The sequence below is a fragment of the Lepisma saccharinum genome, unplaced genomic scaffold (genome assembly GCF_977018435.1).
Source record: "Lepisma saccharinum unplaced genomic scaffold, izLepSacc3.1 HAP1_SCAFFOLD_672, whole genome shotgun sequence".
NCBI lineage: Eukaryota > Metazoa > Arthropoda > Insecta > Zygentoma > Lepismatidae > Lepisma > Lepisma saccharinum.
The window spans coordinates 32,299-47,581 of record NW_028143343.1 but is presented as its reverse complement, the minus strand read 5'-3'; the positions used below and the strand labels follow the sequence as shown (position 1 = coordinate 47,581).

Genomic DNA, 15,283 nt, shown 5'->3' with positions numbered 1-15,283 from the left:
GATGAACTTCAATCAGTGGAGATGGACATACGACAAAATAGTATTGAACCTGCAACCCGAATCTAAGAAATTAATCATTAGCAAATTTAATGGAAAGGATGTTAATACTTCAAAAACTGTTCCGGTAAATCTCTTTCCGGGAGTTAGATGGAAGCGGAAATTGAGTCTTAGACCATCAATTTTTCAATTGATATTTTACAGTATGTATGTGTGAAAGTCTTTCTCATGTGTTTCAGTGCTGTACTATAGGCATATATATAACATGAGCGTGTGTCTGTGTTTAATATTATAAGCGGATACCAGCGCCATCTGGATTTCTCATTTTATCCACAGCACAGAGAACTGACAACACGAATGCGCATGCGCTCACGAAAAAAAAGCGGTTCCGACCGTTTTCATAAATTAACAGACACTGTTTACTTCCAACGGTAGAATAATGTATATTTGAAAGTGTACCAAACGTATGTAGACATGTATACACTTTATATGAATTAGTTTTCGTTAAAAAATCTAAAATGAATGATGTGATTCATTGTTTTTTGGTAAAACATTCTTTTAAAAATTTAAGGTTAATTCTACATATTCATATTACATTAAACAATAGGAAGCTCTGAAGTAAAAACAATCCTTCAGTAGAAATATTTTGTACTCTTTTTAATACTTTATCATTCATACTTACAAACAAACAAAAATACAACAAAAAAATGCAGGAACAAATAGTATCTTGTCATGACGTAAATCGATGACGTCATGTATCAGGTGGTATCACAGGAGATGCCGGCGAAGTCTCGCGTCATGATAGACCTGCAAAGAGATATGATATGTTAAGTATTCAGTTGTTTTGTTATTTTCTCGTATGCAGATTATATAAGCATGTAGATTTTTATCTCTTTTGCTATGCAATTACACATTTATTTATTTAAGAAATTGAACGCGACAGGTATATTACCTATTTATGGCGTTCATTGTACAATAGTTGAAACGCATATTAATTCAAATTAATGCAATATACAATATACACATAGAAACAGACACACACACATTTAATAAACATACAATTCTTATATTCTATTGTTTTTCAAATGTTTTAAAATTGTCCGTTTTAGTTTTGAGGTCGAAGAAAATAGATCCACATAGTTTTCACATTTAACAATCTCGTCAAATGCCATACACATACTCCAAATTGGCGATATTTCAAGTGCACTGGTGCTACTGCGTTGGAGGCTAAACAGTTGCTTTCTTGGTCGTAACTTACTTGAGGGGACGTAGAAATCCAGCTGTGACAGGGCGAATGGAGCTTCAGTGTGATTATTGAATATTTTGTGAAGGAAAATGAGCTGGTGCATGATTCGTCCGCTGCTAAGTGTTGTTAAGTTATAACATATCTAAGAAGGCTCTCACGGGATTCCATTTGAGAGTAACTGCCATCTGATTTGTATTTTACAAGTCTCAAGAATTTAGTCTGGATTCGTTGTATTTTGTTTAAGTCTTTCTGGGTTTGAGGGTGCCATACTGCGCATGCGTATTCGATTTTGGACCATAACATTATAGAGCATCATTAAGCTTTCGACACTTTTGAATTCCTTGCATGTACGCATTATAAATCCCAGAAGTTTGTAAGCCTCATTTGTTAGAAAGTTAACGTGCGCTTAAAAGTAAGTTTAGAATCAAACAGAACTCCCAAATCTTTGATTGTTTCTACTTGTTTTAATTTTTTCTTTTTTATACAATATTCGTATTTTATTGGGGTAGTGTTTCTAGTATAGGACATTTGGTAATATATTTAGCTATTTAAGATCAGTTTCTTGTTTTCGCACAATCCCACAAGGCAGTGGCGGCTCGTGGTCTGGCTCCATGGGTCTTCACTTCAGTCTATCGTCCAGAAGTGTTATACCACCCCTGTGAAATACTCACACCCGTTTCTGCGTACATAATGAAGCTTAATATATTGGCATCCCAAGTTTTGATCACCTTTCACTGAAAATGGGGCTATGACAGAGTTATAGACGTATTTCATGATTTTTTAACTCGAATTTTTTTGCAAATTTCAAATATTTCTGAAATTATCCAGCCAATCACGAGAAGAGCGATGTTATTGTGCAGTATGTAATTCAGCATTCGATAACCTGATAAAATCACTCAAAACATAGAAATAACCGACCTGCAATATCAATACTATTGTTGATTTGCAAAATATTTCTTAAAAATTTCTCCCCCGGCTCTGCTGATATTAATGAACAAGGAGATTAACAACACTGGCGTACACCAAAGAAGCCAATCCAACTACCACATGGAGGAAATCAGTTGTAATGCATCTAGCTGTTATTTATTTCTAATGACAGACTGATCAAACCAAGCAAATCAAGCGAAATCAAGAGAATAATAAATATTAAAGCAAATAACAGTACTCACTAAGTTCACACTGCCCTGCTTCGTAATCGTACTTCAGAATTTGCATTACAGATTTATTTGGGTGTGCACGTGCGAATGTGCGAATAGGCAGAAGTCGCTACTGCCACAAGGTTGTTAATGTCTTCTTCTAACTCGGTGCACTAGCCGGCCCTCGTGACCGAGTGGTTAGCACATCGCGCTACGACGCGGGTTCGAATCCCTGCATGGGCATGGATTTCTGTGAGTGTCTATCCATCAATTTCATCATGTCATCCATCACTCAAATCAATCAAACTAGTTTCAGTCATTGTAACTGGATATTTTTTTTGTATATTTTTAAGTCGTCTGCGAATAGTAGCTTACCCGATTGATTTAAATGTTCATGAAGATCGTTTATATACTTAAGAAAGCATAAGGGTCCAAGGTTAGAGCCTTGGAAAACTCCGGATGTAGCCTCAAATTCATCGGAAGTAATCCCCTGAAATGTGACGCACTGTTTGCGGTTTGTTAAGTAAGACTGAAATAGTTCTAACATCGGATTCGATAGATTGTAAATTTTTCTTTCCCATTAAGACTGAATGATTTACTGTATCAAACGCTTTCGAAAAATCTGTATATATTACATCTACTTGGGCTCCGCTATTCATCGCGGTTGCGATAAAATGAGTGGAAGGAAATTCTAATCATCTACGATTGGAAAGAAAAACGCTAAATACCTGAACGTATTTCTATTGTGTTTGGTGAGAAAGAAAATTAATGTAACAGAGGCCTCGGCCACTTCTTTATATTTTCTGCATTGTAGTCAATGCGTTCTGGGTTCGATTCCCAGTGAAGATTTATATAAGAAATCTGAAACCTACTTTACAAATCAGATTTCCCGTTCTGATTGGTCTATATTTGCATGAAGTAGACTGAAAGTTTAAAATATTTTTTAAGGATTGCTTTCCCTGCATTTATAGTCGCCAGGGCTTCGTTAGCGTACCATGAAGCAATTGAAAAGAACACTGGAATACACAAAGTTTGTCAGTTCTTTGATTTAAAACAAATGTTTTGTGAAAATAGCGATTATGAACTAATTTTATTTGCTTGATCTCAAATTTGTAAAACTTTTGGGTAGTTTGAATCCGGAAAACGTATGTGTGTGTGTGTTGGGTTGTGTGTTGTACTTTCGTAGCATGTAATTTCCACGCAAAATCTATGTTGATAAAAGAAAAAAATGTACTACGTTTTCACTGAACATGCTCCCAAAACAAGCTACTCGCACACGAACATCGTATAATGTGCTAAAAGTAGAGTTTTCAATGAAAATTGCTTGGTGTTGTTGCCGTAGTTCTTGATTTCTGGTAGAGAAATACGAGCAAAAACAGCAGCTGCTGAAACTACAATTTCCCAACCAAACAGCCTGCGCACGTTTGAGGTTTTTCAATTTCTTCCTTTCTTCTACGTACCAAACCACAGCTCTCAATAGCTATGAAACATGTTTGATTTTTATGGCTCTTGCAATTTCTGATATGTCGAACGGACAGACAGGCATGAACATCGTACAACTACTTTTTTTGAGTTTTGCTGATTAGTTACGATTTCGTCACATAGATGGCAATACTTAGAAAGTTTTATTTCTTGAAGTAGTAGTATGCATGAAGTTAGATGAACTATTATACTTTTACTTTATAAATTTCTATTTAAAACATTATTTTAAAACAGAATTTGCTCTGGCTTCGAGTAAAATATGTTTAAACGAGAAGGTTTCAAATTTGGAGTGTTCAATAATAAGGAAGTTAAAAGAAATGTAGGAGTTCCAATCAAGTCCAACCAAGCTTGGAAACACACATCGTAATAATCAGAGTTCATTTTTTAATGCGCTATTTATAATATAAAAAGAAGGGTATATTATAAACTTATCGTGTAGTACATTAAATATACTAATGGAAGCTAAATAGGGGTACCCACAGGATATTTTCCAAGGGATGGGTGTTAAAAATCCGAGAAGTTACGTCATTAAGAGATATGGGTTGGTGTGTTTACGTCATCAGAAAAAAGAAGAATTTCAAAGAAGAGAGGAAAGAAGTTTATGAAAAACGCGATAGAGAATGTGTGTGTGTGAGAGAGAGAGGGGGGATTTCAAAAGCGAGAGATATAGAGAGGAATACATATATAAAAATCGACAGAGAGAGAGGGAGAGACGTAGGGAAAACAGAAAAGTAAATGATCAAGAAGAGAGATACTAAATTTATTAAATAAAATTGAAATCAGGGAAGAAGACACAAGGAAAGAGAAGCAATTTTATAAATAAACATAAGAAAGGAAGAAATGTAAGGAGTTGTTCATTATTTCAGTGGAGGGGCGAGTAACCCCCTTAACCCCCCATGCGGCCACTCATGAAGCGAATGGACCATCTCGATGGCGTAGTTGTAACGTCGCATTGTATTATTATTGTTTGATTTATTTGATTTGGCTTCTCTGCCATTTTTGGTTAATCACGAAGATGAGGATGATAATATGATGAATGGAGACCCAGAGAAAACAAAACCGGGACTCTTGGCGTCATAACATGCTGTGCTAACCACTCTTCCACGGAGGTCGGTCGTCATCGCCTTGTAACCGTGTCCCGAGTAGTAGTACAGTGGTTCGGACCACACTTCAAACTGTAGGCCCATCCACAGAAAGCCTATCTGTACACAATGTGAACTTCAAAACAAAGTCAAACGCATGGAGTGACGTCCCACTTACCTCTGAAAACAAACGAATGATCAGTCTTCATCCTTGCTGCGGTGCGGTTCTGTACTTCGAAGGTATCGCCGGTGCAGGGTTACCAGCAAAGAGACCGTTGAGTGCCGATGCAGGCAGAGCACCATAGGGGGACTGCAGGCCGAGACCACCCAAGGACTGGTACGCCGGTACTGCAGCGTACGCTGCATGCGAAGCCTGGACATTAGGCGCCGAGGCAGCGTAAGCCGGTGCCGCCTGCACGGCCTGGGCTGCGGGAGCGTAGGCGTACTGTCCCGCCAAGGCCGGCGCGGACCCCGCAGAGAATCCTGGGAAGGCTGAGTAGGCGGGTAGGGCAACCTGGGCTGGGACAGCACGCTGATGGGACGCGGCCTGAACGTTCTGGTACGCAGGCGCAGTGGCAATACCGACAGCCGCTGGAGCAGCGGCGTAGGCCTGTCCCAAGTTGTACCCAGCGTACGCGGGTGCCACGGCGTAGCCTGGGTTAGCGTAGTGGGACGCTAGATAGGGTGAACCTGCGGCAACAGGAGCAGCTGCAGCCACAGGAACAGCAGCAACAGGCGCTTTGCTCGCTGTAGAGGCAAGGGCCGCGCCCGCTGTGATTGGTTTGCCGTTTCTGAAATGATAGCTGTTGATGCTAGAGTAGGAGACGGCCGAGTTGGCTTTCCCTGCTGTGGCGTCTGACGGAAACGATATGGGTAATGCCCCTCCTTGGTGTGTGGCGGCTGTCTGATATTGAAGCCCCGCAGCGTTGCTATACTGGGCGACGGCCCTCCGACCTTCCCTTAGGAGAGTCTTTGCCGCTGCCATGGCAATCAGTGCCGATAAGATGATCTGCAAAAAGAGTAGAGAAATACTCAGTGATCAGATCGCTAAATTTTAAAAGTAGCCTGGCTACAATTACAACTACTCTTCCAAAATGTCTCTTCGCTACAGCTACAGCAACATTTACCAAAAGTAGCTCGCTACGCTCAGTGATGTGCGTCTACGCGTAAACAACCATAGTCTACATTCTACACATAGACTATTTTATACACGTCGATGACGTAATCTATGTAAACAACATGGCGAAAACTTAGCAAAGGGCGGCCTGGAATTAAGAGAAAATTATACTGCGTATCAGTTGCTGATGTGTGAAGAGAACTTTTCATACTATTTCTTCCAAATTCGAACAATTTCTCACCTAGGAAAAACCCTAAGATAGGAAATATTCTAGTGTTTTATGGGAAAAAGACTAATTTTGCTTCACGACTGCCATCTGTTGTTTCTTTTGCATACTATTTATCTTCTTCCACAGTTGAATAGAAGAGAAGAGAAATTGTGTTGTAAATAGGATTATTTTCAGTTCGTTAGGAACCAATATAGTTGAAAATGTCACTTTCTTTTCATGAAACCCTTGAAAATTAATTTTAATGCACTTTAGATTGTCTACGTAGTCTATGTAAACTACAACCCATTGTAATCTACGCGTAGATTACGTGTAGACAACGCATGTAGACGTAAACTTATAGTCTACGGCACCACGCTACTCCTGTTCGCTACTCTCTACTTTGCTACTTTTGCACTACTGCATAAAAAACTTTAAAAGAACATGTGGATATTCAAAAGAACCTCCTAGTATGATAGTTGTACTTAGTGGACAATACATTGTTATTTATTATCATGATTCCCGTCATTCGATAATTTTGATAGAAGTGTTACTTCAGTTACTTAATTTTACTATAGTTTTTGAGAATAGCGTACCTATGTTATTGCAATTAGGGTCTTACCCAAATGAATGATTACAACCATACACAAATAGAATTTGGTAGGATTATTTATGTTTACATGTCAACATATTTTTCTTGACAATAAATATTTCATTTTTAAATAGACTGTATTTAATCAGTATTTTGAAAAAAATATAACTCACTGACTCTTTCAAGAATAATAATTGTCGTGAACATGACGGTTATGATTGGCACTATTGCTTTGTCATTGTAGTGGAAAATGGATCGCTATGTTTTGCAGTGCAAGTTGTGTTCTACACAGTAATTAATGACATTTTGCTGTCTCTTACACCATGGATATCCACAGGATTTGTTCCGAGGGTGGCGCAAACGAGACATTTTCCCCATGATACTGCAAGTGAGGCATGTTTCTCCCCAAAATAGCGATGCAGCTTAAAAAAACGTAGCTGTTAGCCGGAATATACGATATACTTTTATATGTCAGTTATTTGTCTGGATATTAGAATTATTCAGATATGAATTAAATAAATTACGCAGAAATCTATAATCTGTGATAACAATATATTTATAATCTATATTATCCATATTTTCATGTAATAAACTTTGTTCTTATGAACCTCCTGCAAAAGTAAGGATTATTGTCGATTTTTTTGACACTGTTGCCACATTCAAAATTGCCCCCCACAGTTACCCCCCTAATCATGTGCGTTCGCAGATTTTTTCCACTGAGGGGGAAGCAAGGTATTTTTTAGGCACATTTCAACGATAACAATGTTGCTCCCTGAAAAAAAAAACACCATCTGAATTTGAAATTATCGATTTCCTGCATCTTCATTATAATAAATAGCGTAAGTGTGACTGAAATCAAATTATACGTGTCAAATATATACTATTAGGTTGATATTAGTTTTCTATATGTTTCCTTCAGACGTCATGCCCCCAAAGGATTATAGTTTCATGTAGAAATTTAGTGTTGAGGAATATTATCGCCGTTATTAAACGAGAAAATTGAGTATTATGAAACTTCAAAGCATCTACGTGGAGGGGGGGAGGGAGTACATTATTTCCTATGTGATTAAACTGTCCCTCTTCGTTCTCTGGCAAAATTCTTGTTATTAACACTTTCACATGCTGCCTCTACGTTGCTGCATTTAATATATACGTAAATATACAGGGTGTCCACAAAGTCCTGCTACCGTTACAATGAAACTTAATTTCTAAACTATATGAGATAAATACATGCAGTTTTTTGCAACGTGTTCTACAGCTCTCAAAGTTTTATTGTTCGAGAACTTCTGCAATCCGTGTACGAAGTGTGACAAGATCTGGAACAAGGGTTTCGTAGACATGATACTTGACGTACCCCCAAAGGAAAAAATCAGGGGAGCTCAGTGGCCGGGAGATTGGTCCATCGCAGCCAATCAATCTCCCAGGGAAATGTCTATCCAAAAGGTCCCTCACATCTAGAGACCAATGAGGAGAAGAAACACGGATTGCAGAAGTTCTCGAACAGGTTGATGCTGCTATGCTGCAGCGTGTATGGATGGAGATCGAATATCGTCTCGACATCCTGAAGGCAACTAACGGGGCGCATGTGGAAGTGTTGTAATTGTAAATAAAACTTTGAGAGCTGTAGAACACGTTGCAAAAAACTGCATGTATTTATCTCATATAGTTTAGAAGTTAAGTTTCATTGTAATGGTAGCAGGACTTTGTGGACACCCTGTATAAATATCAATACAATAAATCTAAAACAATGAGATGAAATTAGGTTTTTCTCTCCCTACTGAACTTTCATCAAAGCTTTTGCCCCACCCCCTCAACTCCCTAATCAGAGGGTCTGCACACGCCTATGCCCTCTAAATACCCTTCTCTGCACGCAACTACTTGCTGATACATCGACACTCTTTCGTATCCTAATTGTGTCTTAACCACTATCTGATGCTTCGTGTTGGTTTATTGGATAGAAGCAAATTACGTTGAAAGGAAGCTAGATGTATGAGAGAAAGCTTTCACTGTCGAAGAAAGCATTGAACGCTAAGAATTGAGCCTAGGGCGATAGACCTTCCAAATCCAATAGAAGATCTGGCTGCAAAGAAAGTGACCGGTGTTATCCGAACTGTCGGTTTCACTTGGCATGCAGATGGTAAACTTGTGGAGAAAGTTAACGCTTCAAAGAAAGATTAAGAAGGACCGTGGAGACCCAATGGATATCAGATTACCTCTTGTGCTGTTCGATAAGTTGGAAATTTCCTCCTAGATGGCACTCCAAATTGTAAAACTTCAAAATACAATGTACATGTCTAACCTTTAATGAATTAAAGACTAAATGCGTAATTTAACTTGTCATATTGCAGTTCTTTAAATATTTTAACATAGCTTTCTTCTGGTGTTAAAATTTCCAAATATTACTATTGTATCAAAGAAGTTCCACAATTTCAGTTTAACGAAAATCATTGAAATTTCACACAAGAAAGTTCCATGTGAATGTTTTGACATATTGGCTTACATGACTCGGTTTGAAAGAAATAAAATAAATATTTTAAAAAGTAAAGATTAAAATCAAGCAAAGGTAAATAAAAGTACACAAAGAAAACTAGAAATTCAAAGTGACTCGTAAAGCAAGAAAATATTCAAACGTCAAAACATTACCCCCCGCCAAATGAAATAATTAAAACTCCAAATATAGGGATCTGGAGGTGAAGGGAAGTCGAGCTGATGAGTTAACATCATCCCCTGGAAAGTTACATATTTCATTTCAAATTACAAGATGAAACAAAAAATATTACATTCGATAACCGAAATAGAGTTGAGTTAATTAATATGCTACTAGAACAAAAAGTTTAAGAAAATGCTTTAGACGGTGTAAAATGCATGAACCAGATCAGAACTTCATTCATAGTAATAATAATAATAATAATAGATGGTCAATAAACAATAGTTTATTAGTACATAATAATAATAATTATTATTATTATTTATTCAATTTTGTCATTGTCTGACTACCCCCACAAAATTTTTTGACGGTACCTATGACTATACAGGGTTGTCCAAAAGTAGGTATGTCATTCAACTTTTATTCGGGTGTCATCACACTTATGAACCTAACCTTTGTTTCCAAACCATAGCACTTCCACATTCAACTTTATATATAAATATTTGCTACGCCGTTTCTCTTGCATCTTTTCTGCTCCTTTTCTTAGCATTTTACTGTTTTCTCTGCTTTCAGTTCATCTTTATTTTGATTATAAACTTCGTTCCACTTTTATTTGAATATGTATTTCTTCCCTTTTACTCTATTCAAGTTAATTTATCCGATCTTTCTTCACATATTAAGAATGCGACTGAAATTGTAAATGAAAGTAACATGTTAAACTTTCATCTTGTCTCGTCAGGTTTGAGTTGGCAATACTGATATTGCATTTTATGATAGTTATGTAGCATTTCAGTATGTTGCTTTCCACTTCCTGTTCTCATAGTAACTCAATTTTCCCACTGATTTTCTTAATCGTTGGCACCTTTAACTTTATTAAACTGTTTACTTTTTGTGGCTTCAAGTATTTTGACCTTTCCTTCCCTACTTTCCCACGCTGCGTTTCTAATGTGGTTCCTTTTCTCCTTGATGACCAACACGTAAATGACCTTCTGACACGAAAAATAACAAAAGAAAAAAATCTGCTTTCACCAAGTGACCATCAGGCTCCTCACGAAAGTGTCTATACAGTGGCCTTACTAAAATGTAATACGCTTTATAGTTTTGAATTTGTAACCCTTGAGTCGCAGGTTCGAGTCTCTGATCCAGAAGAACTTTTATATGCATGCGTACCATGTTTAATCATGGTAGTCTAGTTTGTTTCATCAAGGTGTCTCTCCGCGAGAGTTTCGTCACCGGAAGGGTAACCCACTGCGAAAAATTCTTAAACAATCCACTGCCCCCTTCCCAATAGCCTACGTGAGAAATTTTAATAATCATTTAAGTAGAACTAAATTCGCCCAATGAGGAAAAACAAAAGGAAGTAGGAAGAATGAGAAACCGATGTTGATAGAATGGGGTCAAGAAACAGTGGAATGAAGAAGAGGAGAATGGAAGATGGATACAGAAAGGAGAGGAAAGAAAGATGGTGAATAGAGAAGAAGAGGAAGTAAATGAGATGAAAAGAGAAAAGCAGAGGAAGAATACCAAGGAAGAAGGAATTAATACGAAGATATGGAGAGAGAGAGGGAAACTGTATGTAAACATTAGAAGAGAGAGACGAAATAAAATAGAAGGAGAGATTGAGAAAGAATGACAAAAATTGCAAGAGAAAGAGGAAGTACAAGAAAGATCAAGAAAAAGGAAAACTGAGCAAGAAGCATGGGATGAAATTAAGAGATAAAGAAGTATTGAAGAAAAGGAAAGACATAAATAGAGGGAGAGAAGGGAATAGAGAAAAGGATAAACAGAGGACGAGAGACAGCGATAAACAGAAGAAGAATGATATAGAAGGGGAGAAATTGGGAAATAGGCGAAGGAAGAGGAGGAAGAGGAAAAGAGATAGAAGAGAAAATAAGAAAAAGGGAAGAAAAAACGCCACCACAACGAAACCTTATGGTAACGCCACCGAGTGAGAAGATAAATATGAAATAACAACTATTAATATATTTACGAAGGAACGTAGTACTCTTTTGTTAATGTTCTACTACCGTTGTAATGATGCGAGTGAGAATAATGAAAGTCAACAAATGGATACCAGATGGCGTAGTAATTCCTGCTACCGTTTCTTAATAGAGTGGACCTTCGCTTGGTTATAATTATGGATCAAGTACTCCACTTTGAACTATAAATATAGTCTCCATTAGCCTGTCTTTTCATAACGGTGACTTCGAGAAAACTAAAACAGCCCTTTAATATTAAAATAAGATCACTTGGAGTTCTGTCAATAGTGTGGAAATATAGAGTTACTAATACGTGCTAGCTTAATTTTCGTATTATTCTTCTTCTTCGTTTCATTGAGACATACAGTTAACATACAAAACGGTGTCTAGCGTAAGAATTTATGAACATCTTCAAAAACTTGTGTTATTTTCAAAGTCGGATACAGTTCAAATGCTCTTTTCTGTCACAATTTCTTCATTAATCTATTTCGTTTACGTTGATTTTCTATCGCTTTGGTTAATCGCTGCAATGAGGATGAATGGTGATTGGATGACAGTTAACGGGACAACCTAGTGACGTCGTAGGACGTGACGCTGACTGTTCTTCTACGGAGGGCAGCTATTTGTACATTAACATTACCATGGACAATCTGACAAATATTACACACTAGAAATACCAATTTTCAGCACACAGATAGTAAATTGATATGGATTTAAAACTTTCTGTTTACTACATATTGTATTTCCCAGTCACTCTGTTGTTACGTAGCGTTATTTTGGAAACCCGCCGGCTTATCACCTCATTATTAATTCAACACACAAACTAATAATTTCACTTTAACAATGATATTCTGTGTAATAATAGCTTTAAGAGAATCTATTTCTATGTATAGAATTTTACAAATGATATTTCAAGTGTAAACTGGATATTAGTACAAGTATCCATTGAATGTTCCTTAAACGACTGACCTGCCATCTAACGGATAATTTGAAACCAAAGATCTTGGATTTTATCCATCCATTGTGATCTAGTCTCACGATCTTGCTCAAAACCAGTAAGCAAGTGACAAATGATGCCCGTGTGTAACGGGCCAGCATAGTTAATGTGAAAAGTGTCATACACGAACACGGCCGTATTTATAGTGAAGTAATAGGAGGGGTCAAGTTTCAATAGTAAAATTTAAATACCCAACTAATGGCAATGGGTGTTATTCACTGGTTAATAATTGTCTTTAAATAGTATCGAATTAACGTTTCTAAATATTTCACTGTACATGTTGACGTACATTAATTCATAACGTACATTTACATTTCTATTTTCAAATTATTCGAGTTATATCTGTACGTTTTTATTATTTTTTTTTAAAAAATATATTATTTATGGTACAGTTAATTTTAACTTTCTGAATGCTGACACATTGATTCTGAAGATACGGATAAAACAAAATTATTGTAATTGAAGAATATGCGTCTGTGGACCACCTCTGAACTATAAGTTCAAATATTATAGTGATTTCATTAAAAGCTGTTTCGATTATTCATTAATGCAAGATTTTTATTAAACCAATTTGTAGGGTTTGGATCCGTTAAATCCTCCCCTTACATATGGGAGGGATGCTTGTATGAATCAACATGGAGTAAATGTAGGGTGGATACTTATGCAAATTGTTATAGTGGGAGATGCTTTACGAAAAAATTCTTAACTGGGGGATATTATCCCCCACTTTGAGCCCCTGAGAAAAAATCCTGTGGACGACCTTGAACTTATCCACAAGAAAAGGCACCTTTTGCATCTTCTTCTTCTTTACATAGCATAAGTCAAAACAGAACAGTTATGGTAAGAAACGTGATACCGTTATACTTACAATGAACCTCATGGCGCCAGAACAGAATGTACTTGGAAGGAAGAACGACACGTTCGTCCCCTGTCGGATCTTCGATGAACTACAGTTCCTATTATAACTCGCCAGTCAAGTTATATATGCCGTCACTTTCAAGTCTGGGAACTTTCCCTGGTCATCTCTTTCCTTTTCTTTCTCACTCCCGCCATCTCTTGGTGGGCAAATCTTATTGGAATAGGCGTCGAATCGGGAATTTTCACTCTCTTCCAACTGGACAATTTCTCCCGCCGTTTGACGCAATCATCTTCAAGAGCATTGGCACCGATGGTGTATAGAGGAGCGAGCTAGCCGATTCGAATACCTTTATAACGGACAACAACGCCTTAAAAGGAAGCCAGTTTAGGAAATCCTGTTAGAAATCTTTAGCAATGACCTTGATTGCTATTTCAATGCCGCAATGACTGGCCAGAAATTACAGGAACACATGAACGGTGTTGTAATATTTATTTATTGATTGATTGAATTGGTGTTTCAAGTCCACTTTATGCACAGTAAGGCTAATCGGGACTGGACCTAGAGTTTAAAGTGGGATCTGAACCAATATGTGCCTCCACCGGGAATCAAACCTAGGACCGCTTGATTACAAGGCGGCGACGATACCACTGCGCCATCGGGGAGTCTCCTGCAATATTTATGTTTTGGAAAGGGGGCAAGGGGGGCCACGACCCGATCTGGAAAATAAACCTAAAATAATTTTAAAGCCCGACCGGGCAAGGAATAAACTTCAGGACACCCAGAATTTTCGCCTCAAGTTGTGGGAGTTTCAAGGGAAGGAAAGCGGTGTTGCTACACGCCTCATTTTTGTCAAATCGTACACGACATGCATCCTTCGCTCGAATTTCAGGGAGAGACAGGAAACCGGAGACCCATTCGCTTTCTACGTGGCGGCACCCAATAGGCTTCGCCGTGCTTGGCCTTGTTGTCGAATCGGAAACGATTCGAAACGAAAAATTTGGCAACGCCTTACCACGGCAACTGGACAAAACCGATTGGTTCAGCGGTTCATGTGAACCTCCCTGGCTTTTGACGGAAAATACAAGAATATAATTTTGATCTTTGTTCTTTCGCCGAACAGGCTTTACACATATACTTTTATTTCGTTCATAGAAATTTATGTTAATTTTTTGATTTAATTAACTTCACTTCGTATTTCTGCCATTTTTGGGTAATAGCAAGGGTGAGGATGAAGGGCGGTATGATGAGATTGGCCGACCTCCGGACCTCCGTGGTTGAGTGTTTTGCACATGGCGCGCTACGGTTTTTGGTACCATACATATAGATATATGTTTTTCTAGTAAACAGCCATGTAAAATATTTGGACAGTTTGATTAAAGCAAATAAAAAAATATTTGTAAATATTGTTACCTACCCAATAGGATCAAGTAAGGTGAATAGTTTGCCAAAGACGAATAGAGATGGCAGCACCAGGCGTGCAAGGTTAAGAATTGGCATAATATATGTGAATAATTTTATGAATAAGAATAAAGCAAATTGGAAAGATGAAAAACAATAGAATATATTATAAGAAGACAAAAAATAAATATGAAAGAAGTAAATTAATATATATATCTTATAAATCAAATCAATGATCACATGCAAGTTAATATGAAAATTAAGGAAGTCAAAGCACTGATAGAAATTTGTGTCTGAACAGATATTGCATTTGTCTGATTGATTTACCATTCCCATAGGGGAAATTTTGTTTACACCTGTGGCGAGCGCGTTCTGATCGACGCCCCGCAGCACTTTTTGGTTGCGCGGTTTAACCGTAGCACCTACTTGGATGCGCGTGTAAATCGTTTGCACCAAGTATACACTCTGTTGTACCTAGTTAGTGGTGGCGCGTTCCAATTGCAGCCCCGAGGGAGGATATTAGTATTATTCCCAAAGCTTAAAGGA

General features: G+C 37.6%; 1 protein-coding gene across 1 annotated transcript; it reads right to left on the bottom strand.

Moving 5' to 3' along the window:
• Positions 1-680: 680 nt before the first annotated feature.
• On the bottom strand, positions 681-13,419 carry LOC145983124 (uncharacterized). The gene is made up of 3 exons (XM_083116404.1): positions 13,349-13,419; positions 5,122-5,952; positions 681-804 (listed from the first exon to the last, which is right to left on the bottom strand). Exons 1-2 carry the CDS (start codon positions 13,358-13,360, stop codon positions 5,149-5,151), a joined length of 816 nt encoding a protein of 271 aa, XP_082972530.1. The 5' UTR covers positions 13,361-13,419; the 3' UTR covers positions 681-804; positions 5,122-5,148.
• Between the last annotated feature and the right edge of the window lie 1,864 nt (positions 13,420-15,283).